Source organism: Anas acuta, chromosome 19, assembly GCF_963932015.1.
Source record: "Anas acuta chromosome 19, bAnaAcu1.1, whole genome shotgun sequence".
NCBI classification, from domain to species: Eukaryota; Metazoa; Chordata; class Aves; order Anseriformes; family Anatidae; genus Anas; species Anas acuta.
Window position 1 is genome coordinate 8,754,616 of NC_088997.1, and position 25,537 is coordinate 8,780,152.

At 50.1% G+C, this 25,537-nt stretch overlaps 1 protein-coding gene across 3 annotated transcripts in view; it reads right to left on the minus strand.

Moving 5' to 3' along the window:
* Positions 1 to 1,125: 1,125 nt before the first annotated feature.
* CASTOR2 (cytosolic arginine sensor for mTORC1 subunit 2) overlaps positions 1,126 to 25,537 on the minus strand; it is a 127,588-nt gene continuing 103,176 nt past the window's right edge. For 2 of the 3 annotated variants that reach the window (XM_068656214.1, XM_068656215.1), the window contains exons 3-9: positions 19,706 to 19,899; positions 18,775 to 18,907; positions 17,368 to 17,491; positions 16,654 to 16,764; positions 15,180 to 15,262; positions 14,104 to 14,198; positions 1,126 to 9,864 (exon numbers count right to left, since the gene is read on the minus strand). In XM_068656214.1, the coding sequence (XP_068512315.1) occupies positions 9,799 to 9,864; positions 14,104 to 14,198; positions 15,180 to 15,262; positions 16,654 to 16,764; positions 17,368 to 17,491; positions 18,775 to 18,907; positions 19,706 to 19,899 (806 nt within the window). In that variant the 3' untranslated portion in view covers positions 1,126 to 9,798. The remainder of the gene's footprint in view (positions 9,865 to 14,103; positions 14,199 to 15,179; positions 15,263 to 16,653; positions 16,765 to 17,367; positions 17,492 to 18,774; positions 18,908 to 19,705; positions 19,900 to 25,537) is intronic. The other variant, XR_011089021.1, reaches the window with a different exon arrangement.

A 25,537-nucleotide genomic window follows, 5' to 3' on the forward strand; every position in this document is an offset into this window, starting at 1 on the left:
GGCTTAAAATAGCCTGAAAGCAGCCCGGGACGAGCTGCTCAAACAGAGCTGTGCACGAACCACCCCGAGCACCCCAGTGGGCTGCGGCAGGGCAGGACGAGGGACTCACCCGAATTTCCACTCTGGAGCCAGCCCAGCGACGGGGTGCATCGGAGCCCCCGAAACCAGTTATTTTTAGGCACCTGCTACGTTACGGTGAGCTCTTTTCTCCACAGGATCCTTCAAAAACAAGTGACTCAGAGAACTAATAATTAGCCTGGGGCGTTCAAAATGCCACTGGAACGATGTTCCTTCGGCGTGACTCATCACACTCCAGATTTTGTGGTGTTTTTTTGTGGTGTGCTGGGCCACCCCCCCAGCGTCTGTGCCTCTTTGGGTAAAGGTGGAGAACCACTGATGAGAGGGCACCATCAGCAAATGGAGTTTTAGGAGTCTAAGCTCCAGTTTTACAGCCAAAATCCTGCACATTTACCCCAAGACCCCAGTCTCTTGTGGGTAGCCATGTGCCTGGGAGCCCACGGGGACTGGTTTTGTGTTGCAATGGCTTTTTCTCAAGGCACAGCATTAAGGTTGCATGTCACCAACACTTGGTGCTTGTTTCCAGATGAAAATTTCCCAGGTTAATGAGCCCATACCAAATTCTTAGGTGCATGCTCTTTAAATTTGGCCAGAAGTGTCAAAAATGGGCTGATCTACCTTAAAAAAATATATAGATAATCTCTTGACTAAGCAGCCAGAGGTCATGCAGAGGAGCTGCTTCTGACACAAGGGGAATCCGCTGGGTTTTCCTGCATGGCCAGCCAGGTCCTTCAGCTCCCCCAGGATGAGACCGGCCCTGGGCAGCCTCGTCGCTTGCTGAGCCTCGGACAAATCCCCTGGGCTGTCTGAGGCCTATCTGCGAGTGGGTGAAAAATGGGTCTGGTACCCACCCCAAGACATCCTGCTGCCTCTGGGCTTCCAGGGAGAGGGATGGGGCAGGCTCCGGGTTCCCTGAGAGCAGCCTGGGGGCTGGAGAAGCCCTCGGGGCTGAAGCTCACCCTGGGGCCAGTCCTGTGGGACGCCGAGAGCCCCAGGCACTGAATACAGCCCAGTGCGACCAGGGGCCGGAAAAAAGTGAGCTACATCTTATAAAGACAATGCCAAGCTCTGCTTTATTTTCATCAGTTTGATCAGTACAAAAGCAGACAGCGTATGTTTCATTTTTTTTTCTTTTTCATTTTAATTAACACTTTACAAAGTACAAAATATACTGTCATTTGTTTTGGAACATTAGTTTTTTTTTTTCTTTTTTTTTTTTTCTGTGTATGTTTTGTGTGTTTTTGTTTTGTTTTGTTTTTTCCCCATACAGTACATAAATCTCAGCTTTTCAGCGTAAGACCAGCAAAGAAAAGAAGCGTGTGCACTCGCTGGGAAAGCAAAGCCTCCACTTCTCAGCTCCACGCATCGCGCCCGGGGCACTGTGCTGGCTGCAGCCCGGGCCCCTCGGGCAGCAGTGGGCACGAAGGTGTCACCGCATCGGGGCCACCTGTGCCTCACAACCCCACAGCCCCCCCAGTGCCAGCAGCCCCCCCACAGCTCGGGGTGAGCCCCTGCCTTGGTTTGCATCAGTCTAGTAGTTAAATGGGGGGAAAAATAAAAATGCTTTTTTTTTTTTTTTTTTTTTTTTTTTGTACTCCCCCAAATGAAGGGTCCCGAGCGGGGCTGCGGGAGGTCGGGGTGCTGAGGGTGCCCCTGTCCCCAGCCCAGCCTCTGCCAGGCAGGTGGGTGTCAGGGGTCAGCAGTGGGATCTCGCTCAGTTACAGAGACAGCGGTGCCTAAACAAGGGGCTTTAAGGTCCCCAAGGTCTGTGTGCCCCTGGGCTGCCCCGCTGGGCCACCCGGAGCAGCCAGGGGCAAGACCCTGAGTGACGCTGGGAAGATGCTGCACCAGGAGCCCCTCTGCTTGCTGGAAATTTGGGGCACTGCTATGACTACGGGCAATCCTGGGCGTTTGGGGAAAATCCAGGCTGCTTCTCAAGTCCAAAAGAAGGGGGGGAGAGATGCCGAGTGCTGCTGAAGCCAGGTGAGACACCAAGGGGGTGGCGGTGCCCTCCGGCTGCTGACCCGCACCCACGCGGTGTGACACTGCCCTGTGCAGTGCAGCTGCAGCGTGAGCCCAGAATTACCCCAGGGCTGACAACACAGTGCCTGTCAGCCCCAGGAACCAACCCAAAATCTGTCCCTAAGCACCGATGGGGATGATCGGGTTCCTCCATTCAACGCCATCCCCCAAATTAACCCCTCAGGTGCATTACGGTGCCCTAAGAGCAGGAGACAAGCGACAGGACCAAGCGAGGGCATTGCACCCCCTGGGTTTAGTGGGAAAAAAAACACCGGGAGAACAGGCGGGTGTGCAGCTTGTGGAGGTGGAGGGAGACAGACGGCTCGTCCAGAGGCTCAGACAGGGCATCCACATCAGGGCCCTGCTGCAGGTCCCTGCCAGGCCACCCCTCGCCTGTCCCACCCCCACATAATGCCATCCTCACAGCCCCACTGCCCGCAGCCACGGGGCCAGCACCGGGGTGTCAGCAGCAGCGAGGTTTTGGGGTTTACAAATGGGGACCAGGGCTGGACTCAGCAGCACGCTGCCCCAGGAGGGAAACCGCTGAGGTTCGCACCCTAAAGGAGCTGTTCAAACCCCAGCGGGTTCTCCAGCACCAGGACTGACCGAAAGGAGCAGAACCTCTTGTTCCCCCCTACACCTCCCAGGCGTCCTGCCCCCAGCAGCCCTGCAGCCGTAGCAAAAACCCACTGGGTCACTTTGCTGATCTGAACAATTCAAAAACAATCACAAGCCAGGCATCAAAACTAATTACAAGAAATAATGAAGGGCAGTGGGGTTTTTCCCCTAGGTCCCAAGCACACAGCTCCCCACCTCTTCCTGTGGCTCCGCACGGCGAACGCTCCCCAGCTTCTCCCACCAGCGGAGCCCTTGTGCTGCTGGAAGCCACGCTGGGACAGCAGCAGCATTCCCACAAAGGGCAGGGTACTCGGAAAACATTTTTTCAAGTTACAAAAGAGCTGGTAGGAATCCTTTGGGGGAAAGAAAAGGCTTAGTACTGCCGTCGCAGCAGGGTCCAGGCGCTGAGGTGGCAGCAGGGAGGTGGGGGCAGCAGGGCCCCGACTCCAAATCCCTCCCAAATGCACCATGCAAGCACCATCACCTCTACCACATCGAGCCCCAAAATGAAGGAGGAACGGAGCCACTTTTTGGCATCAGGGTGGGGCGGACGCTGGCACAGCTACTGGAGAGGGACCTGCAGCACCCCACGGCTCTCAAACCAACAGCCCTGCTGTGCTGACCCCAGCCACGCCATCCGTCCCCAGTCCCAAACCCACCCCCAGGTTATTTACAAAACAGAGGGGATGACGGAGCGAGGGAAGGCTCTGAGCTGTGGTCTGAAGGTAGCCTTCAGTCCCAGCCCTCAGCGTAGGAGTTTGCTTCCCAACCAGCAGGAGAAATGGCTGGTGCTGTCTAGAGAGACCAAGAGAGGGACTTCTTGGCTATATGTGTTCCAAAGAGGTATGTTTCCCTGCACATTCACACCCTAAAATTATAATACACTTTGCTTGATACATACTTCATTTATTTCCCCTGCCAAAAACAGGGTCTGTGCATTGCTCCACGTTCACCAGAGCTTCTGCAGGGGCAGCTGCAGCAGCGTGAGCAGCCTCCAGTGCTTGTGCTGTATTGCAAACACTTCTCTTCCCCTGTGCTAATTAGAGCTGGTATTTAAACCGAGTTGTGCTTAATGAAGATTAAGTGAAGAAGGAGGCAGGGGGATGGAAAGGGCCTGAAGGCAGCAGAGGGACTCAGGATTCACGGTTGAGGTCCCACAGCCCGTGCTGGGTGAAGCACCCCGAGCGTTTCCACCTGGGCTCTGCCCCCACCGAGCCCACGGGGTATCGCTGGCCCTGACACGGACAGCCCACAGGGGGATGGACAGACAGACAGATGAGTGTGTGGGGAGGAGGTATCTCAATCTGCGAGGCAGATCTGCACATCTCGGCCAATGTAAACACACCCCAGCACGCGCGGTACGACGTAAATACTATTTGGCAAAAGGCTTACTGGGTTTTACTCTCTAGCAGGTAATAAAAGTTTAATCCAGTCCAGCATTTGCAGTCAGGACGGGACCGGGTAAGTGAGATGCCTTAAGCTGCTTATTGGAGATGTCCACAGCAGCAGTAATAACAGAAAGAAAAGAAATCCCCACCAGGAAACGATTTCTTGTCCATCACCGAATGCCGCAGCAAGACACTTCTCAGGAGCTGGCAGCTGCTGCTCAGGCTCGGGCTCCTCCCGTGTCGCCACCAGAAACCGGCGCTCACCCAGCGACAGGGCAGGAGCTGCCCGTATTGAAGCAGTGCCAGAGGAGCACCGACACGGGACCTGGTGTCCTTCTCCAAGGATCTGCTGCCTCCAAGCACGTGGAAACCCGCGGAGGCTCTCCCCAGGGCAGAGGCTGCACATTGGAGGATTTCTGAGGACCGGGGCTTTGGGAGGGGCCCTGGCACCACAGCTGGGACCGGGACGAAAGTGTCCCCGGGGAATGAGAGGGGAACTGGGCAGGGAGGGGAGCTCTGCTTGGGTCAAATTGGAGAAAGAACAGAAATGGTTTCGTGCTCACGACAAACGAGCGAAACCACATACCTTCATACTTGCTCAAGTCCAAAGGAAATGACAAATGCCCTTCGCACCAGCCGGTGCCCCAGCCGTCCCCTCCCTTCCTCCGGCGGGGAAACGCCCCTGGGGCTGCTGTGGGTCAGCACGGACCAAGAAGGTGGCCCCAGGGCAGGCAGGAGAGTAACGGGAAAGGGTCCGACACCGACAGGTCTGTGTTAGGGCCCAGGGTCGGTTCATCTCCCCCCTCAGCAGCATTCCCCACCCATGCCATGTTGGTAACGCTGAGCCTGGAGTTCAAAGCCAGCCTGGAAGCAGCAGCGCAGCGTTTACACCATGAATGCCCACTACAAACGGCGTTCCCAGCGAGTCAGTCCCAGTGCTAACGTCACCCACTGCAGGAGCCACGGTCTGCTCCAGCCAAATCCAAATGCTTCTGCTAAGGGCTCCTACGCAAGGATTATCGCACGCCACCCAGAGCACCACGCTTCAGAAACTCTGTCACCTGCAAACCAAACTGACTCCAGTGCCCAAGAAGAAGCAGAAAGCTGCACGAGGCTGCTGACGGGTGCAGTTATGGGACTTGGAGGAGCCGAAGGGCGAGCAGCCAGGAAGCATTTGGTGCAGTGTGACTGCGGGACAGGGGTTAGGGTGAGAGCCTTTTCCCACCCAGAGCCTTCCAAACGCCCTCCTGGCCAGCAGGGAAGTCTGGTGACGAGATGCAAAGCCCACGTGTTTCCAGTTACAGAGTTCAGGCAGCCTCTGTCACTCGTAACGGGATAAAACCCTCCTCCGCGTCCATCTATTTAAAAGTAACCCACTGAGTTAATAACCCACCGATTTAAAGCTCCTCAGCTCAACAAACACAAGCTACCCAATAAATACCAGACATCCGCAGTGGCCGTGGGTTGCCTTCAGGCCACCAACCCACCAAAACCCGCACCTCCTCTGCCCAAACTGCCCTCTAGATGAAAACAGAAACCCCAGATCAGCCAGGGACCCACACAGGCAGCCCCGCACGGAGACGCTGAAGCATTCAGGACAGCAACTAAAAACGAAAAAGGAGCATTTTTTTCTAAAGTCTTTGTGCTTGAGGCACCGAACTGAAGAGGAGCAGGGTGTTTCCGAGGCAGGCAGGGAAGCCCGGCGCTGCGGCTGCACCGCGCTGCGCACTGGGGTTGGGCTCTGCCTGCCCACAGCAAGCGGAGGAGCCGCAGCTCTGCTCCGTTTCTTTGCTAGAAACGTGTCAAGAAATCCAGAGTATAACTAAGTATTCGTATTGCCTATATACTTGAATTAAAAATATATGGTGAGTAAATGTGTGTGTGCGGCACTTGCTGCCTGTGCCCGGAGCACACACACGGGTACTCACGCGGTATATATTAACCTATATTGCTCAAGTATATATGCTATGTACAGTATACAGCCATACGAACAGAAAACACGGGCATTTCTACATGTGTACAACAGGGACATACTATTCCTACAGAAACACTATACACTGCTCTATGAACATATGCGCACTCTTGCACAGTAGAAAGGAACTTGCAGCCAAAATCTAACCGTGCGGAGAAAGACAAAAAACCCCAGGCAGTAACACACAGCATGAGAAAAGTTTCAATTGCTAAGAAACGAAGGCCTCGGAGAAGCAAGGAGGGTGAGCGAGGGCTGCTTCCTCCTCCCCTGCCCACCCCTCCTTGCAGGGCTGGAAATGCGCTTTGCATTGCGCCGTTTGGTGAAGTTTTGTGCACCGAGAGGAACCCCGGGGGCACAGGGGGGTCCTGCAGGGCTGAGGGGTCCCTGATCAGCAGCAACCGCGGCCGTAAAGAGAGAAAACGCCAAGAAGATGAGCGCGGAGGCTTGGACACAGCGTGGGCAGCTGGCACCTAACCTTGGTTTTCAGTGCTGCAGACTCCCAGCCGTACCCTGTGCCACGGGGATGTTTTCCTCCTTTTATCCAGAGTGGCAAAGAAGCAGCACAATGCCAGGGATGCGCAGAGACGTGAGTATCGTAAGACATTACAAAACAAAAAGACCCTTCCATTTTCCCCCACCCCAAAGTGCTGGCGAGGAGGAGCTGTCAGGCAGCTTCAAGAGCCACTGCTTTGAGCTCATTAAGTGTGCTCATTATGTGTGATATTATTGTTATTTTTTTACCAAAGCCCCCACAGCCCCCGTCTTGCCTTAGCCTCGTATCGATGCTCTCACAAGTAACACCAGATCCCAGGTTGGTACTGATCTGAACCACACGCAGGGTCAGCCCCGTTCCCAGCACCGCAGCGAGGCAGGGAGCACCAGAAGGAATTGCCCCTCGTCGCCTGGAACCATCCACTTGGTTATCAAGACAGAAAGAGGAAATAAAAATGTGAGTCCGAGGATGATGGTGGACACAGGAAGGCCCCCGAGGGGTTTTCCACCTTGTGACATTGTCAGGGCGGGACATCAACCTGCTTTGTGACGCTCTGAAGCGCCCCGGAGACATCCACAGATTTCACAGATTTAAGGCCGACTCCCTCAGGGAAAGAAGAGGAAAATGTAAATGAATAAAAAACACCCTCTAGAATAGCCTGAGTGCAAAATTTAAAAAATAATACAATAAAATAAACACTAACTTTTTTTTTTTTTTGCTTTCTCTTAAGGCTCAGTAAAGCTGCTGCTCATTTCAAGTAATCCCTTAGTGTTAACGTCGTGGCCCTCAGCAAGCGGCACTGGCACACGGGGAGGCCAACGCACGCTGCCCTCTGATGCACAAAGGGGCCAAATGCCCGTTTTGTCAGTGGCTGGTGGAGCCCAGGACTGTGCACAGGACCTGTCCCCTTGGCACTGCCCTTGCACGCAGGGAAAGCTCAGGCTCAACTCTGCTAACCAGAAGCTCTGGTGGCAAGCAGCGCGCTGTGCTGGCTTCCATCTCCAGAATGGCCCCACAAACACCCCAACTTGCCACCCCACAGAGAAACCCTTCAACGCTTCATGTGGTGAAAAGCTCCCGAGCACCCTGCCGCAACCTTCAGCTCAGCTCACGGCTGCCAACGCCACAGAGACTCAGCTAAAACATCTCTGTTTTGCTTTGTCATTTTTCTACTATTGCACCGCACGGCCTGTGCCAGCATCCTCACGGCACGTGGCAGGAAACCGAAGCATCGTTGTGAGCAAACATCCCTGGTGCCACACCGGGAATAATCTTTTAGTCCAGAAATCTGGTGTGACTGCAGGTATCACAGGGCAACTCTGAAAACCCACGTAAAGGAAGAGCGAAACACACTGCTGGGTAAAGCATTAAACGTGTGCCCAAGTGCTCCGGGATGCTTCAATGCAGTTGGGGCCTAGAAATAAAAGTTACCCTTGATTTTGTTTGTGGATGCTCCGATTCCCTGCCCAGCTGCCACACAACACCCCACTGATCAGGAAACAAAGGGATTTGAAGCTCAATGTCTGGGTCCAGCAGCACCAGAAAGCACAAATATAACTCAAATTTATCTCAGCCCTCCAGTGCCATGAAAGGAGAACTAACCAGCGAGCCGTGCACCAGTGTGAGTGCCTGCATGTCCTGCACCCCGCTATAAACCCGGCTGCGTGTCCTACACACCACCACAATCCATGCCCACGGCGCGATCCCAAGAGCTTGCGCACTGCCTGCAGCTTCATGCAAAACCCTGCGAGACGCAGCCTCACGAAATCCATGCTAGAGGCTGTCTCGTCAGTAAGTCCTCATTATAACTCTGAGACCACTCCTTCTTCACGTCAAAGGCAGGAAGAAGCCCAGGAACACAAGAAATACTCGGGCTCCTCGCTGTAGGAGCAGAGGCCTGCAGGTGAAGGCCTCCTGCTCTCCTGCTGTCCCCTGTGGCACCTCAGCGCTTCGGCCCTGCCACCTGGGAGCTGTGACATGAGGCAGACACAAACATGTCCCAGGGGAAGAGCTGTGTCACCTGCCTGTGGCGGGGCCACACAAAACACCTTGCTTTTCCGGAGTGTTCAGCACCGTGAGGCTTTCAAAGGCCTGAACCCAATGGAAAGACCCTGGGAATCGAGTCCCCAGGCAGCAGCGATTTCCACCCTGGCGATGAAGGAGCTGATAAAACCCACCGAAGGGTCCCAGCAGGGTTTGGGCACCCTCCTGGCCCTGCAGGGGACAACCACCTGCTGTGGGGCTCAGACAAGACGGCCCAGGCTGTGCAGGGTAGGGGAGAAGCAGCTACTGAGGGGCCCTGGGCAATGCTTCATGCCCCCAATTAATGTCCAAAAATAGGATGGGAAAGGAACAGAGGGGATGTGAGAAGAGAAGCCTCCCTCCTCCTCTTCTGGCCCTGGGGGAAAAGGGGATTGCTGTGATGTGGGGTGAAGGGACAACGGCTGCCCCTGCACAGGGGACACACTGGGAGGACACCGAGGGTGGCTGGGGAAAACTGAACTGAAACGGCCGGGTTTTGAAGCAGACAAAGCGGTGGTGGCACCACCTGGGAGGCAGGCCAGAGCAACACGTCCACCCCGGGCTTTCTCCAGGCAGCCAGGCTTTGACTGCGGGGAGAAAGGAAGGCAGGGGACAACTCAGACAGTGGGATGCTCCCCCCTTTTCCAACGCCAGAGAGTTTTGTCAGGGGGAACAGAACCCACTCCCCATCCTATCTCAACATACGCAACGACGGACGGTCCTCAGAGAAAGGCTGATGCGAGGAGACAAGCCAGCACTATGCGACGTCTTTTCCGTTTAATTCCACATTTCGTAGTGTTTATGGCCCCTCCGCTCCGGCCGTGCCACCAAGCCCTCGGCAGAGCGCCCAGGGCCGTGCCGCCGCACTTCGGGGAGACACCGGTGTCCCCGGGGAGCTCCTTCCACACCGCCAAAGGTCGCCCTTCGCCTCGGGGCTGGGCCTCAGGAAACCATCTGAACTCCCTTTCCTCCTGCCCCTCATTCATAAAGAAATTTAATAAAATAACAATAATAATAATAATAATAATAATAATTAAAACAAAGGCTAATTGGAGCTGTTTCTGCTCAACTTTCCACAGTCTCTTTTCATGTCACTCTCTGGAATCAGATTTTTTTTCAAGAAATACTGTGAGAAAAAAAGAATAATAATAATAATAATAATAATTATAATAATAAAAAGCATCTGGAACCAGCTCAGAAGATTTCTAATGCTTTTCAGCTTGACTGACTTGGAGTGCATTGACCACACCGTTTATATTTTCTTCAGGTACCTGCAAGAAAACAGAAGAAGAGAAAGGTCAGGCTCTAGCAAAAGCCAGGGTAGGATGATAATGAAGAGAGAGGCAGGAGACAAAGCCTGAAGAGCCCCAGGGTGCCAGGTGGGATGCTGGACACCTGAGCTCCACTGAGAAAGGGCTCCATCTATGAGAGACACCCTCCAGCTCCAAAGTGCTGATGCGTGGCTCCCATAGGAGCAAGTGTTTTAAGTGAGAGCTGGCTATTTGCTGTCTGTATGGTGTCTGCTGGTGGGGAGGTGACTGTTTTGGGCCTTTCCTTGCCTTCTCTTCTCCCTCTCCCCTCCTCTCCCTTGCTGTTGTTGGCAAAGCACTGTGCTGGGGCGAGCAGTGCTGCTCCTGGCAGGAGGGGGAGCAGCCTCTCCCCACCCAGGACCACAGAAAACACACCCCAAAACACCTGAAATCTTGTAATTCCCAATATGGATTCCACAGGTAAGGGGAGATCCAGGTAAAGCTTCGAGCCCTCGTGGCTCATGTATCCCAGAGACTTGCTTTATGCGTCTGTATGCCAGGAGCTCGCTCGAACATGGTGCTTGTCTGAAGGATTTATACCCCTGCCTGAGGCCCCACAAGGCTCTCCAGGGCATCCTACAGGTTTGGGACACACGAGCGTGGGTGGGGAGACCACATCAGGTGACGAAGGGACCGTCTGTCCAAAGAGGAAGAGGCCTGCCCATCTGTTTGTGGGGGGAGTCCCAGATGGTGCGGCACAGCACCTGAGCGTTCTTACTCCGATCTTGTGATGAAACTTAACCACAGAAGTCCACACACAAAATTATTAGTGGGTGTCTGTTCACACTTGCTGCAGGAAAAATCCCTTGTAACAGAAGATGCAAAAGATCGCGGAGTGACTGTCATCGGTAGAAAAGAATATCACAAGTAAAGTTAGGTGAGACAGAAAGAGGCGTCTGACCGTTACATAAACCACAGATGACACTCAGGGGACAGGCAGCTAACAGCTCCTGGAAAGTGGAAAGGGGACTGAGGGAAAGATAAATTATCTGTGAGCTGCTGCAAGAAGCCAAAATAATTCACGTTAAGTAAGTTGAAGAAGGGACTGCTTCGTCTGTGAGGTGCTTGAGTCCTTGGCCAGGAGCACAATACCTGGATTCATTGGAGACCCTTCAAAGCTCAGACAGTGGAAATAAAACTGGGCTGTGATTTTCTGCAGGGCTTTTAACAAAACTGAGAAAAATAAAAAATAAAATAAAAAACCATGAGAAATAACAAGAAAAGCATTCAATTTTCCAGTGGGAAGATGGAACAGGAGCCGCTAACTCTGATGATGTGTGAACAAAGGTCAGCTGGGAAAGGAAGAAAATAATCTTAAAACAACCATACAGCTATTTTTTCTGGGTTTGGAAAAAAACTCCAGCAAACATCCACCGCATGAAGTAGGACTATAAGAGAGGACTTTCCTCTGCTTCTCTTTCATTGTTTTTCCCTGTACGTTCAATACTGCGGTGGGAGATGCTGTGTGGCTCTTTGCTTCTCCAGAAGATAATGAGAAAAGACACAGGAACCCAGTTTGCAGAACACATTTCCTTAGCCAGACCCAGCGGAGGATCAGCATCTCTCCATGTGCTCCTTTAGGGCAGTACAGAAGCAGGAGGAAGCAGAGCTGGCTTTGACCTGCACCTCCTTGTTTAATTAAACTCAGCAGGCTGAACCTTCACTCACTGCAAAATGCTTGATGCCCTTAATGTCAAGGAAATATCAATCATACCACGAAGGTTTTGGCTTGAGTTTCTCCAGGACAGATGTGCAAACAGTTTTGATTTGTAGGCAAACATCCTGGTTTGCTACCAGTGGAGAAGTCCTTCCCATCTCTGCCACTTACAGAGGATCCCTAAACCAGGGCAACTGGTGCAGAACGTCCACTCGCCAGCCAGAGGGCAGATCAAAGCATCCACGAAAGGCAAAGTAAAGCTCCAGACTACCCCCCAGACACTGCTTCAGCCTCATCGGATACAAAATACTGGTGAAGAAGAGCAAGACACCTCCCAGCATGAGGCAATGAGAGCAGAGCACCTGGAAAAGCTAAGAGGGACCCTTCTCACTTGCTCTCTCTAGAGGGAGCTGGAAACCGTAGCTCTCTCCAGCCCAACCCTACGTATCACACCAGAGACCTGGAGGTTCCCATCTCAGCAGCGTCTCCCAAAAAGATCTCTTCTCAAGCTCAGCTCCTGGTTTCCAGAGCACACTTCTACTGCTACAGCAATGCAGAGACCTGAATATTAACAGCCAGATCAAATAAAAAAATACGCAACAAAAAACACCTTAAGATGCACAGCAGGAAAAAGATCAGGTCAAGGGGAACAACTTTTTTTTTTATAAAGCACTCTAAACTGTTGACAACAAATACTGAATGACTTTATATAAAGAAAGAGAGGATGCAGAGAAAGGATTCAGGATGCTTTTAGACCTTGAGAAATGCCACTAGAAGTCAAGGTGTTTGTGTAGCAAAAAAATAGTGTAAAGTTAGGGAAAATGCCAGAATCTAGGTGAGGTTCTTGGCTAACCAAACCAGCCTAGAGCCAGAAAGTGCACAGCCCAGCCACTGCTTCTGGAGCAAAGTCAAGCAAAGGAGGGCTTGAAATGCACCAGCATCCAACATGTTTTGGTGAAAGGTTTTGACAGCTGGAATAGCACCAACTGGATGAAAAGGCTTTTAAAACTGTAAGAAAAAAAAAAAAAAACAACCAAACAAACAAACAAGTAGCAAGAAAAAGGATAAAATACTGATTTGAGGAAGGGAGATCTGCAAGACCTTAATGCGTGGCCAAAATAGCACCTTGCCAGCTGCTCGGAGGCAGGGAGCTGCTGGGCTTGGAGGCAGCAGGGAGAGACACTTTTAAAAGGCGGAGCTGCTGCAGAGTCATCACAATTGTATGGCACAAGTTTTAAGTGAAAAATCTATTTTCAGCAGCAGGGTTTAGCTCTCCAGATATCACTTGACAATTAGAAGCACTCTGCACCCTGTGCCCTGCACAGAAAGCATGCTCCTGTGGCCACAACAACAGGTAGGAATGTGAGGCAAAGCTAACAGTATTGATTTTAAAATGGTGTTTTATTAGCTTATCTTATCAGCACAGTTAATATTCAAGAAAATAAGACAAACATATATAACACTCTGACCTTTGCTATCTAGAATAATATTTACCTTTTACTCTTTACACATATGACCTACGGGCTGCAAATGGTTCATGCCAGCTGTGAAAAACCAAAGTAATTAGCTGAAGAAAAAACAGTGCAAAAAAAAACCCTTGAACTCCTTGGAGCCCTTCTACGGGTCAAAAGCAGGGCCTGGACAGTGAATTTACAGTGATAAAAGGAGAAGTATAATGCAATAAAGGGCACATTTAAGAAAACAAAAAGCACAAAACAGCAGAGTTCTGTGAGTTTTGTTAGTGTATAGGCTACTGACTCCCTCCATAAAGACTTGAGGAACAGGCTCCATGTCAAATGCCATCCCACTCACAGGCACAGGTGTAGCAATCTTCCCTTTTCAGGGAAATTCCTCGTTTTTGAGGGTGTCCTATAAAGCTGAAGGAAGGAACAGAGGTAGACCCAATGCCTAAAAGGTAAAACGTCTGCTGATATAAAAGAGAAGAGAGCCTCACGTGAACGACAAGACAATGCCTGTGCTGCAACTGCTACAGATGCTCCCAAAAACATGGCCTCAAAATCACCTGCCTTTGCCCTGCTGCCACTTATTACTCCTTACGGAAGGTCACCACCAGGAGGAGGACAGAGCAGGAAGAGCAGAGCTAGTCCTGACTCACAGATGGATCTCAAACCACAGAGGTTAGGGCCACGCAGGCAGCAGATGAAGGCAGCAGGGTGCTGTTGGTGCAAGACGGTTCCCCCACAAATGCACCACGCTCTGGGAGCCTGCCACCTCTGATCACGACTGTAGGAAAATGGAGAGGGTTGGTGGCTGTTTCTAACGAAGGACAGTGATGCACTGGAAGAGACTGGGAAGGTCAGGAAGTCTCCATGATTCTCCAAGAATGACAATCCCTCATAAGGTTTTACCTCAGGGTAGGACTGAACTTGGTTCAGGAGCCTGTGACACAGGGCCACTGCATCACAGCAAAGGCCCCTCCACGAGTTCTCTGGATGGGAAATGTTATTCTCATCATAGTTTTTCTCCCAGGAAAAAGGACCAAAAGACCTCCCGTGCCCCAAAGAAGCTGCCTTAAGACTCACCAACGCGTGATCAAACTTAAAAGTACTGATGTAGTAGGCTGGGATGTCAGCTGCGGCCAAAGGCTCAGAAATCTGAGCGACAATTCCACATTCATCTGTAGGGAAGATAAAAAAAAAAAAAAAAAAAGAATGAGTGTCCATTTCACTGATACAAATTTAACATCTCAACTGGATTCTACGCTAACATATTAAAATATTGCATACTCAGGGGACTGGCAAGCTCTATCAATTAAATATGCTGGGCCATTTCTACATATTTTGCCTCTGAGATGCATTAAAAGAAGGTGCATGAAAATTTCCTTCTTGCATCATTTTTTGTGTCTGGTGTAGAAGAAAGTATTAAATAGTACCAAAAAAAAAAAAAAAAGAAAAAGAAAGAAATTTTCAGAAATTTTCTTGAAGCCTGTATTTTGGAATTGTTACAGAAACCACGGTATGGAGCCCCAGTGTTTCCTGACTATCACATCTTTATTGCAGAACTAAGATTGGTCTTCTTTATAATTGTAGGAGACGTGAAAATAACAGGAATACTTCTGCAGATGTGATGTATTTGCTCTGTGCTGCTTAGGTCCAATACTCTTTTGAGTAGAGAAAACGTTTGAAGCACTGGAAGTGAAACAGGTCTGTGAATAGGACCCTTGCTTGGACTGCTGTAACTCAATGCTCAATCTACTAAAGCCCCAGAGTTGTCCAAGGATTGCACTGGATTACAACAGTGCTTTCTGACTGCTGCTTTCAGTAATCTACAATGCATTCCCTTGCCACCTTTTAGTTCATTTTTAATTTCTAAACAGAGACCTAGCTGCATGTACCTCCGAAGTCCAACAGATGAATGTAATTTAGATGGAGCTGTCAAGCAGGTGGCACTTCAGGAGTATACCTGGAAGTCTAACTTATCAGGTAGGAGTCAGACTCTACCTATTTGAAAGGTAGAGACTCTACCTCAGCTTGCAAAGTCAGGTTAAGCTGCTGGCTCTCAAAAAGCCTCAGTCGCAGATGGATTTTTCCATCACCTTTGAAGGCCCCGAGGCAAGTGACTACCTGTGCACCAACTGATCCCCCAAATGTTTACTTACCGAAGCCAAGAGGCTGCCCACCAATCCGCACCATCTTCCAGAGTTCGCCAGATGCACTTGTAAACAACAAATTATTAGGAAATCTGCAAAAGAAAAGGAACACCAAATGCAGCAATTAAAACACAGCAGTGTGTCAGATTCTGCCTGTGGGGATGCTGCTGTTCCTGTATCCCTGCCCTGCTTGAAGCCAGCAATAGCAGCAGCAGCAGCTCGGTGAAACTGAGAAAAGTCAGGGCAAGTGGTACAGGTGCACCTGCCTGCCCCTCCAGATGTCCTACACTAAATAAGCTTCTGATGCTGGAAGCGTGCACAGGCACTCAGTGAGGCACAGGAAAGAATTCCTAAGCAACAGGCCGTGCCCCAGCTTTAAAAACCTTAAGACTTTTAATCTGAATGTTTGACCTGAGCTGCATTTCAAAGCACCTAGGGGTGGCTGATGCTTCCAGACACACTCTCTTTGGTACGTGACAGCACCCACTGTTTTTGTGTCTGAGCATCATCAGTGCTTTTTTCTGTACCATCCCTGGGAGGCCCCTGGGATCCCTGCAGAGATCCCAGTTCTGTAGTGAGGGAAGAAGGCTGGTTGGTGGCTACGTGACTTGCCCGAGGTCAAGCAGGCGGTGTGTGACAGAGAAGGAACTGGCCACCCCGGTTCCCCAAGCACCAGGCTGCTGCTCCAAGCCTCAGGCCTCTCTTGAAGGCAGACAGAGGTTTACCCCAATTAAGGTTGAAGAAACTTTCAAGAGGGCAATTAATAGTTTGCACAACAAGTCCCTAGGGCAGTCAAGAATCAAACCAAGCACTGCCCTGTGTGTCAAAAGCAAACCTATGCATTGCATCTCAGTGCAGCACGCTGTCTAGCCTCTAGACCTCAGAGACTCCTGTGACGTGGAGCTGCAGAAGTACACACACACAAACAGGCTGATATTCGTTCCCTAGCTGACTTTTTGCCTTGCCAGACAAACGAGCCATGGGCTCCCGCTGCACAGGGATGACTCAGTACATTATCATCACAACGAGACTGCACCAAGCCCAGCCATGTGTGAAAGTGAAGTGGGAGGACAGTGTCACCAAAGTACCCACCCCACTCTCGGTTTTTGGCAGTAAACCTTCAACCACATACACCAGATTTTTTTGGTTTTTGCTCTCAAAATTACAAGTAATGAACAATGGAATAAAATTTGCAAAACCACTTCGCTCCAATGTCCCTCTTGCAAAGTGAGACAGCTCTTGGGATCCTACATTACTCTGGATTATTACTTCACCAAGGGCTTGGACAGACAAGCCCAAAATTCTGGACCTGGATCAACATGCCAGCCTTCTCTCAGTAAAGTGACAGGATGCACGGGAATGTGACAGCCACACAATGAGGTTCCCCACAATTAACATGTAGGAGCTCAAATGACTTCCCACTCCTTTGAGAACATCACAGGTGTTTTTTGGGAGCTGAGAAGACCCTACAACCAAAGCTCACCTCTGCTGTGTCTGGACATCCATGACCAAGGAGATGTAACCCTCAATGAGAGAAAAGGAGAAAAAGCGAATGTGTCCCGAGTCTTCGTTGCCGACCACCGAGTCTTTTACTCTGAAGGAACAGAAAAGATCAACATTAGCTGTGGCTAGAAGATCAAAGGAAGGCTTTTAAAGCAGATACAGCCTGTGAAACCAGAGATGTTCATACACGGACTTAGGGAAGTGACAGTGAGTACCGTCACATCACACTGCTTTTCATTTTCTTAATTTTGCAGGGGAAGAATTCCCAGTCCTCACAACTGACCAAACTCTCCCACCCCTGCCCCAGATCCCTCCTGTAGGAGAGCAGTGGGCCAGGAGCTGCAGGCACCAGAAGGGTGTAGCATAACCAGCTCTATACCCTTTGGATTTGCAGCATATGGACTCCATTGCTACTTCTACATTAAGTCTGAAAAGGCTCACCTCTGCAAAGCCAAAAAAAAAAAGAAGAAAAAAAAAATCCGAAGTCTTTGGGCACCCTCAATCTCCTGCTTGCCTTCCACCTGTCAGGACAACCCTCCCAAGCCTGTAAAAGCTCCCTCCTTTCCCTTCCTAAATGCAAGACACCAAAACAGTGTAAGCAGATCTCAGAGCATCTGAGAGGAGCAATGCAAATTTGTTTCTCTGCACACCAGCCATACCTCCCCGGGGAGCCTGTCTCCCTGCCACGACCTACCCATTGGAGTAAAACATGACATCCATTAGGAGTGTAGCAACAGTGGGAAGGGTATCTGGATCCAGGCTGGTGACGCAGAACATATTACTCGGACTGGAAAGGGGATGAATGACAGGCCTCTGAACTGGAAGAGACACACAGACGCACAGCTATGAAGCCACACCTGCAGCAGGTTCACATCCCACCAGACATTATCCATGCACACGCAGAGAAAACTGGCAGTGTTTTTAAGGTAAAAGCAGAAACTTTCTCATTACTGAAGTCCCATGGGCTCTCAGGCAGGGACTAAGGAGCCTGAGGACAACCTCCTCTAGCAGCATCCTCCCCAAGGTGTGGGCTGAGGGCATCCCAAGTACCCTGCCCCGCATGGAGCACAGGTCAGCTCTCTGCTCAGAGGGGCTTTCAGGCCACCAGGTGCACCCACAGGAAACCAGGGGCAGCTAAAGGTGGCAAGACAAACTGTAAAGCAGAAAAAAATTCAGGCTTCCACCATTTGAAAGGACTATGGAAGGCATTTCTCTGGCTGTGGTTGCTGGCAGTACGCCCTCTTTTCCCTCCTTTCCCAAGGCCCATTTTGCTCTAACACTGACAAAAATTAAAAACCAGCTGACACGCAGCAGCTTTGCAATCACACTTGCAGCCGGTGGCTATGGAGCAGCCAGTATTTATGCACTGAACTGTTAAACAGCAAAACAGCAAATTGCATACCTGTGCTGTTCACTGTGCCTTTCCTTCATGCTTTTGTGTAAGGCTCATTTTCTTAAGAAGATGATCTACAGCTATCGAGTGATGAGGCTGAGTGGCACTTCAAAACAAATGATCCCTGCTTTGTTTGCTTGTGGGCACAAAACTGCACATAGGTGTGTAGGTAGACGTGTATTTAACGAGTTCCTTTCCTGATTGTGCCCTTTGCTTGATGCTTGTTCCATTACAGTGGAAACATCCCAAGGTTTTGTACGGCCTAGGGCTCACTCTGGCCTTGATCCTGAGTGGTACTGAAGTGTGAAAGTTGAACAACAACGTTCTCTGTGTACCAACTGCTGCAGTGCATAAACAAGCCTCTATATAAGCTGTTTTCCTTTGAAATGTTAAAATGTGAAGCATGGGCTACAGACAATGTCATTTTTGCAACTGAAATGAATTGTATTTTAACCTTCTGTCCTACAAAAGGCACATCTCCTCTAGAGACATTAAACTAGCATTAAAAGCCTCGAATTCAGCAAAGCTCATCACCATTGCTCAGAAAGTTAAGCACCTACTCAAATCCTTGGTCAAACTGGGATGGACTGAGGCATGTGTTAAGATGGTTTATTACCTTACAACAGGATAACCATCCACCAAAACGCTGAAGCCAGCTAGGAGGTAGACTCCTCACCCCCAGCAGGCTGAGCCCACGCTGGTCCTTACCCAGTTTTGGTTTGACAAATCCATTTGTTATCCCAAGGTCATCGGCAGCCACCGTCTCCCCGTTCACTACTCTGAGGATGGTGAACTCAGCAGCCAGCGTGTGCATCACGAAGGGCAGGTCTCGCTCACGTACCTGCAGGTGACAACAGGGTTAGCTTGTGATGGCATGCACCAGAAGTGAGAGCACGCTGCAGGTGAGGCTACACACTGTCAGGGCATAGGAGAGTGAACACATCATTCTGGTTTGAGCCAGCAGGTAAATAAGGATAATTGCCATCTAGATCTGTGTCTAGGGAAGCATTTTTGGGGCTTTTACTGCAAATATCAGTAGGATTAAACACCATGGTGTTCAGGTCTGTGAAGAGCCTGTGTAATTCTACAAGATTGAAGCAGCTTGCAGTGACTAAGAGGGAGATGTTTCACCTCTCTTCCAGCATCCCCTCAAGAATTTAGCACTGCTTGTTCTTCAGCCTTGTTCCCTAAGAAAATAGATCTTATGTGGTTGTGCCCTATGTGCATGCACACACACGCATGCATGTGAGGCAGTCTGCTCATCTCCAAAACAACTTTGGAGCCTCCTGTCCATCACCAGGCAACCTGACAGCAAACACTATGTTCCTATAATGCAAAAAACCAAAGTCAGATGGAAGGTGGAAAATGCTGCCAGTGCCAGTAAGGGAGAGACTGCAGAGTGGGCTCAGCACTCTCATTAGACACCAGATAACCCATACCAAGAAATGCCTCACGGCATTTTGAGAATGGGAAAAGCTCCTGAGATGTCAGAGAGCCCAACAGCATGGCACAGAGCTCTGGGGAAAGCAGACTTTGGTGTTCCTGCTGCTCCTCAAACAACTTGTTGCCAATAAAACTCTGCCCAACTGAACTTTCATTTGGTGGCAGGTGTCTGCCCAGTTTTCTCATGTCCTCTTACCAGGATGAAGTCCGTCTGATAGGTGGAGAGCATGAACACTGAGATGTTTTGGTCAGCTAGTGGTGCTATTACTGACTTGGCAATTTTGGTCACACCAATGGGCTGGGAGCCAGAGAAGCCACCTCCACCGGACACCACGTTGAGGGCAAGCCATGTCGCATCGGCCACGCTCAAGTGTTCTGAGGATGGGAGCTCTGCAAAGAGACAGAGGGGGAGGACAGAGGTTTGGTTTAGCAGCAGAGAGAGCCATGTCCACCACCTGATTTGTATGTGGTTAGCACAGACCTCAGTGCAAGGAATGAGATGAGCCCACTTATCCAGCAAGTGTGCTGGGCATCCCACGCTGCTTCGCAGCCTGGTGCTTCTTAGATAAGCCAACCACACCAACATTCACACAGATTTCCAGGGATGACAGAGGGCATTACATGAGCCTCAGCTGTTTGCCTGGATGCTGGTGACCCACACTGCTGACATCCACGCATGGAAACAGCCTGAGGTCTTTGATTTCAGTCTTCTCTACCACCCTATTTCTCCAACTGCTTTACTCAAGCTTTTCTCCCCCCCTCCTTTTTTTTTTTTTTTAGCTTTTCCTGCTCTAAACCCTTTTTGTTTTCTCCTGGACTTGATACGGAAGTTGATGGAGGAGCCTGGGTGCCAGTGCAAGGCTTGGGAGGTGCAGAGCAGGACCCCTGTGCATCTGCAGTCTGCTGCCTCCACCTCTAACACAGAAGCCAGGAACCCCACAGCTCTGTAAGGGATGGATGGTGTAACACATTCACAAGAAATTACAAGGTGATCACACATTGAGGTAAAGGAAATTGTTTTAAGAATAACCCCAGTTCCGTTCCATTTGCTTCTAGTCTATTGTCATTAAGGTGCTCAAAATCTGTACTTAAACCACTTAATACAAATTTCTAACTGTTTTACAGAAACCTGAATGTATTAACTGCCTGTAAAACCAGACACAAACTCTGAAATGAAGGTATAACCTTCTCTAAGATCGTCTGGACTTTGGATTTTGGTTTGGCAAATTGCAGAAATAAACAGTTCAGAGCCAGAGCCAGACTCACAAATGCATAATCCCAGTTAAATCTCCTTGGCTTAAGGAACTTGACCTCAGATGCAGATTCAGCCAGCAAAGACTCAACGGAGGTCCCAGTGGAAAGCTACACACTTTGCTAGAGGTTAGAGCAGCCCAGCAGTCTGAAAACATAAATTGTCATACTGCTCTCTTGCACTCAAACCCCGACACCACAGGCACGCTGCCCCATGTCCGTACCCATGTCTCCTACTCCATCCACCCACTCCTGGCTCCTCCATGCTGTATCCTTTCCTTCTCCTTCAGTGAGGCCTCTGGGAGCTGTTTCTGTACAGCTCCACACACCATGTAATAAATTCATAACCTCACACCCCCGGAATCCCCAGGCACCACTGCTCTGAGATGAGGATAGTGCTGAAAACCCAAAAAGAACTGAATAACAAATACTGTTCGTTTTGCTCTCCTCAATAACCTCAATTGTGTGTGGCATGAAAATAACCCTGAGCAAACACACTGCAAACAGTGGGGACACTGAGGGTTCTGCTTTTGCATTTTGATGTTTAGCTTCATAGGCCAATGTTTCTTTTTTACTGAATAATCAGAGCTTGCACGGAATAAAAACTGGGCACTGGGGAGATTGGATAAGTTTGTGCATTAATCAACAGCACGTTACCTTGGAGAGACCACTGCAAGTTGCTTGCAGAAAATTACGGCCGCAAAATACCATTTGGTGATCAGATCACCCTCACATCAGGAAGGTACCCCGAAAACAAAGCTTACCACATCAACTGACATGGAGAAGCTAGGACTCAAAACAACTGCTGCTGATCTAATAAGCAGCTGACGCCTTTTTTCCTTTATTCCCATCTCTGCTCCTTGCCTGAGACACAAATAAAAAGGAGAGAAAAAAAAAAAAAAAAAAAGTGTTCCTTCTTTGGACATGTATTTGCTCCCTGGCAGCATGGAGCAGGCAAGCACAGGAAAGGCACCTGCACGTCATCAGTATTTACACTTGCATTTCCCACATCCCAAAGCCATTAAAGCAGGCAGGCATCTAAACCACCACAGGGCCAAGTGGCACCTCTCCTCTCTGCAAAATCACCCCCAAAGCAGCGGGCAGGGTGGCTGCCCCATCCCTGCACTCCCTGGCCTGTCCCACCCGCAGCCAGCACATCCCCAGCACACCCCATTCTCCGAGCAATTCACCACCAGCAGCAAGGAGAGATCACAGCTCATTTCCCAGGACAATATTCCTGCTGTGCATGGGTGACGTGATCACAGCCTGTTAAATACCAGTAAGCTATTTTGGGTAGGGGATGCAATGGCAGATGCAGCATTGCTCAGTGGACGGAGGCATTACTGTGATTCCCTCCAGCAGCCGTGGTGCTGGAGGACTGCCCCGAGAAGACCTCGTCAACCTCTTCATTAAGGGGCAGGGAGGCCAATTTGCCAGTTGCATTTGTAATTGCTAGGCAGCGTTGATCATATTTGTTTTTATGGGTTTAACAGGCCCTAGGAAGTGTGACAGGGCCGTTTTGTTTGTTTAAGAACCTGCTTCTCATAATTCAATTAATCGTGCAAAAGCTATAGAGAAAGTGACTGAAAGCATCACCTCTGCGCACTGTTCCCACTAGGCAGCTGGATGGAAAGGTACAGCCCAAACTTTATTGAAACAAACCCAGGCTAGAAGCTCACCAAATTCATCTAAATAGCACCAAATAAGCCACGTGAGAAGGTGCTTTGCCCAGGAAGCTGTTAAAGGCACCAAGCATAAGGAGAGCTGCAAACACCAGACGAACATTAACGTAGACTCAGTGAGGCAGACAAAGGTAATAAATAAAGAGCAAAATGAGGAATTGTCCATGATTCAGCCCTAACCCACCAAATCCACCATCTCCCCCATCTCCTGATGCCCCGTGGCTTTGGCACCGAGGCGTCCCCCATGCAGCACAGATCCCCCCGTCGGGCTCTCAAGATCCCCTCACTGCTGGCTCATCACTCCTCCTTCTGACCACAGGGCACGCCTCACCTCGGGCTGAGAAGGACCTCTATGAGGTCTGGGTTGAGCTCTGTTCATGACGAGCAGGATTTTGGAGCCTGATTTAGAGCGAAGCCTTTTGGTTTTGGTGTTTTGGCTGTGTAACACTTCACAGGCCTGCCACCAGAAGGCCCACAGGAGCGGTTCTGCTCCTGCAGGCTGCGTCGCCGCCATTTGCTGCCTGTCACCACAACCACCGCTGGCAGGTCACACACTCCAGCTGCCATTTCACCCCCCTTAGCTGGCTTCTAACCCCATCAACCTACGCGAGCCGTGATCATCCAGAACCTCGCTGGCCCATTTGGCAGGCGCAGCTGAAGGAAAGCAGCCTCCATGGCACACGCCACCCTGAGCTGAGAGCTGGTGAGTGTCGTACCGGCCATAATTGGCTCCTGAGCACAAATAATCAATACCATTTCCAGTGAGGACAACAAACCTTGGCCGAGACCCAAGCAAGGATTGAGCAGCTGCCTCCAGAGCACTAGGAAATGCTGTAAGCACGGCGAGCCGGGCTCCCTGTGGCACTGTGAAAATACCTTTGGGAGGATGCTGGGCAGATGATGAGCTTCGACCTCATGGGGAAAGCAAGGAAGGAGTCTCCTGGTTTTCATCTGTGCAAATGTTTTGTGCTTTCCTGTCCCGTTTCCCCGGGGATCCCATGGCCTCATGCACCCTGTGGGGCAGGACACAAAGAGCTGGGAGAGCCCTCCTGCTGGAAAATGGGCGAAATGCTCTGAGAGCGCATCACCACCAGAACTTGTCTTCCTGCACCTCATTTAAATGGGTTCAATTTACTCAAAGGGCTTAAATTGAGGGGCCACAACAGTGACTGGAAAATGAATGGTTTCATAGTGGATACGCATCTCCCCATCTCCTGCGGAGTTTGTTCCAAGTTAACAGCAATCAGACATGCACTTGAGGGCACCTATTAGCTTTCAAATGAAACCATAGATATATGATGGATTTATTGTGGTGCTTGGAGGGAAATGAAGGTGCTAAGCTGGTTTGTTTCTTTGGTGTGATATGTTGGATCATTTCCTAAGCACCTACCTTCACTTGGTACACAAATTTTTGCATTATAGCAGAGTACTCTGGGTGAAACAATTGCTCATTCCATTCATCATTATAGGGCTTACGTTTTCAGACATGGCTAACTCTGAATGTTGAAAAATAATGAAATTAAAAATTACTGTGCTTCTTTTTTAGCAGCCTTCTGGCTTTAGATCCCTTACACTGTGCTTATTTCACCTTTTATAGCCTCCCTCTGCAAAAATGACAGCTAGAGTCCTGCTTGCATTAAAAAGATAAGAGGAAAAAGCTCCTGCAATAGTAGGACTCCAATGGTCAGGCATTAAAAATAAAAGTGCTGCCAACTGCAAAATTCATGATAAATTGGGAGAGCTGTCACCCATGCCTCTATGTGGCAGCACAGTTTATGTACATATATTTTTAATATGATTTTTATGTTTATTAAAAGGTTCTCTTCCCGCTGCCCAGTGGAAGCTGTCCGTTGCTCCGCAGTTTTAAAATCCTATCTTATAATGAAGTGAGGGATTATCTTGGATCGTAAAGCCTGATCCAAAGCCCGGGCATCTCTCTGACTTCTCGATCGGCTTTGTCACGCAGTCACCGAGGAGGAGATGAGATGCCACCGGGCGCTGCAGCTGGGTGCTGCCGGGATGAGCGCACAGTAGCCAGAGCCCATGGGGAGCCAGGATGCCCAGGGTGGGTTTCCAGCACCCAATGGCCTGGTTCCCCTGATACCTAACACAGTGCATGTGTTTGAACTGGATGTCCCTGCTCAGAAAACCTCTCAGAGGCTTCTTGGAAACTGGAAACTGGCCACATGAGCTCTTGGGGAGAGTGGGAAGAGGATAAGCACCTGAGACTCACATTTTTGGAGAGATTATGTGAAGTAACACTCCTTTAACACTAGGAAATGGGGCACTTTGTTTCTCTCATTTCCAGAAAGCAATGCAAATAGGTTGAAATTGAGGTAGAGATTTCATTTTATCAGTTTCTGTGGTGTGCTAAAATCCAGAAACAGCTCTGGAGCCAATGCATTGACCAGCTCCTTGTGTCCCAGTCCTCACCACCCCAGAATCACCTGGGTTACTCCTGCATTTCCTCACTTTGCTCTGCCACAAGCCGAAGTGATCCACTGCTGAGCTTCCCCCACAGGGACCCCACCAGGGTGAAGAAGTGTCTTGGGGATGTTACAGCGCCAATCATAACCTGTCAGAGGATGCAAATATCCTTTCTTTTGCATCTGGGCACATGCACCGCCAGCTTCACACTTAATAACTGGGAGCAGAGGCAGTGTCGTTGCCACACCAACTCTCAATAAGCCCTGCAGGTGTTTGCAGCACGGTGTGAGATGGCCGCCAGGCAGAAAGTCCTCTGAGTCGGTTTGATTCGAGTGCCACGGAGCGCTCTCACACCGAGGGACTTAGCAGAGCACAATAGCCGGGTGAGATGAAAGCGCATCGCCTGGCTTTGTGCTAGGAAACAAGGTGATTAGGTCCAAAAAGTCAATGCTTCTGTGCAGGAGAGAAGGACAAAATCCCACAGCTCTGATTCAGCTGAAGTCATTCAATGAACCTGAGCTCGTCCTGGGAAGAGGTCAGCATGCTTGCAACCACGCAGCTTTTGCAATTTTTTTTCTCTTTTTATGTTAGTGGTTTGGTCAAGTGCCACCCTCTTCAGAGGACGATGCTGGAGGTGATGGGTGCCAGACGCAGGCAGAGGAGAAAGT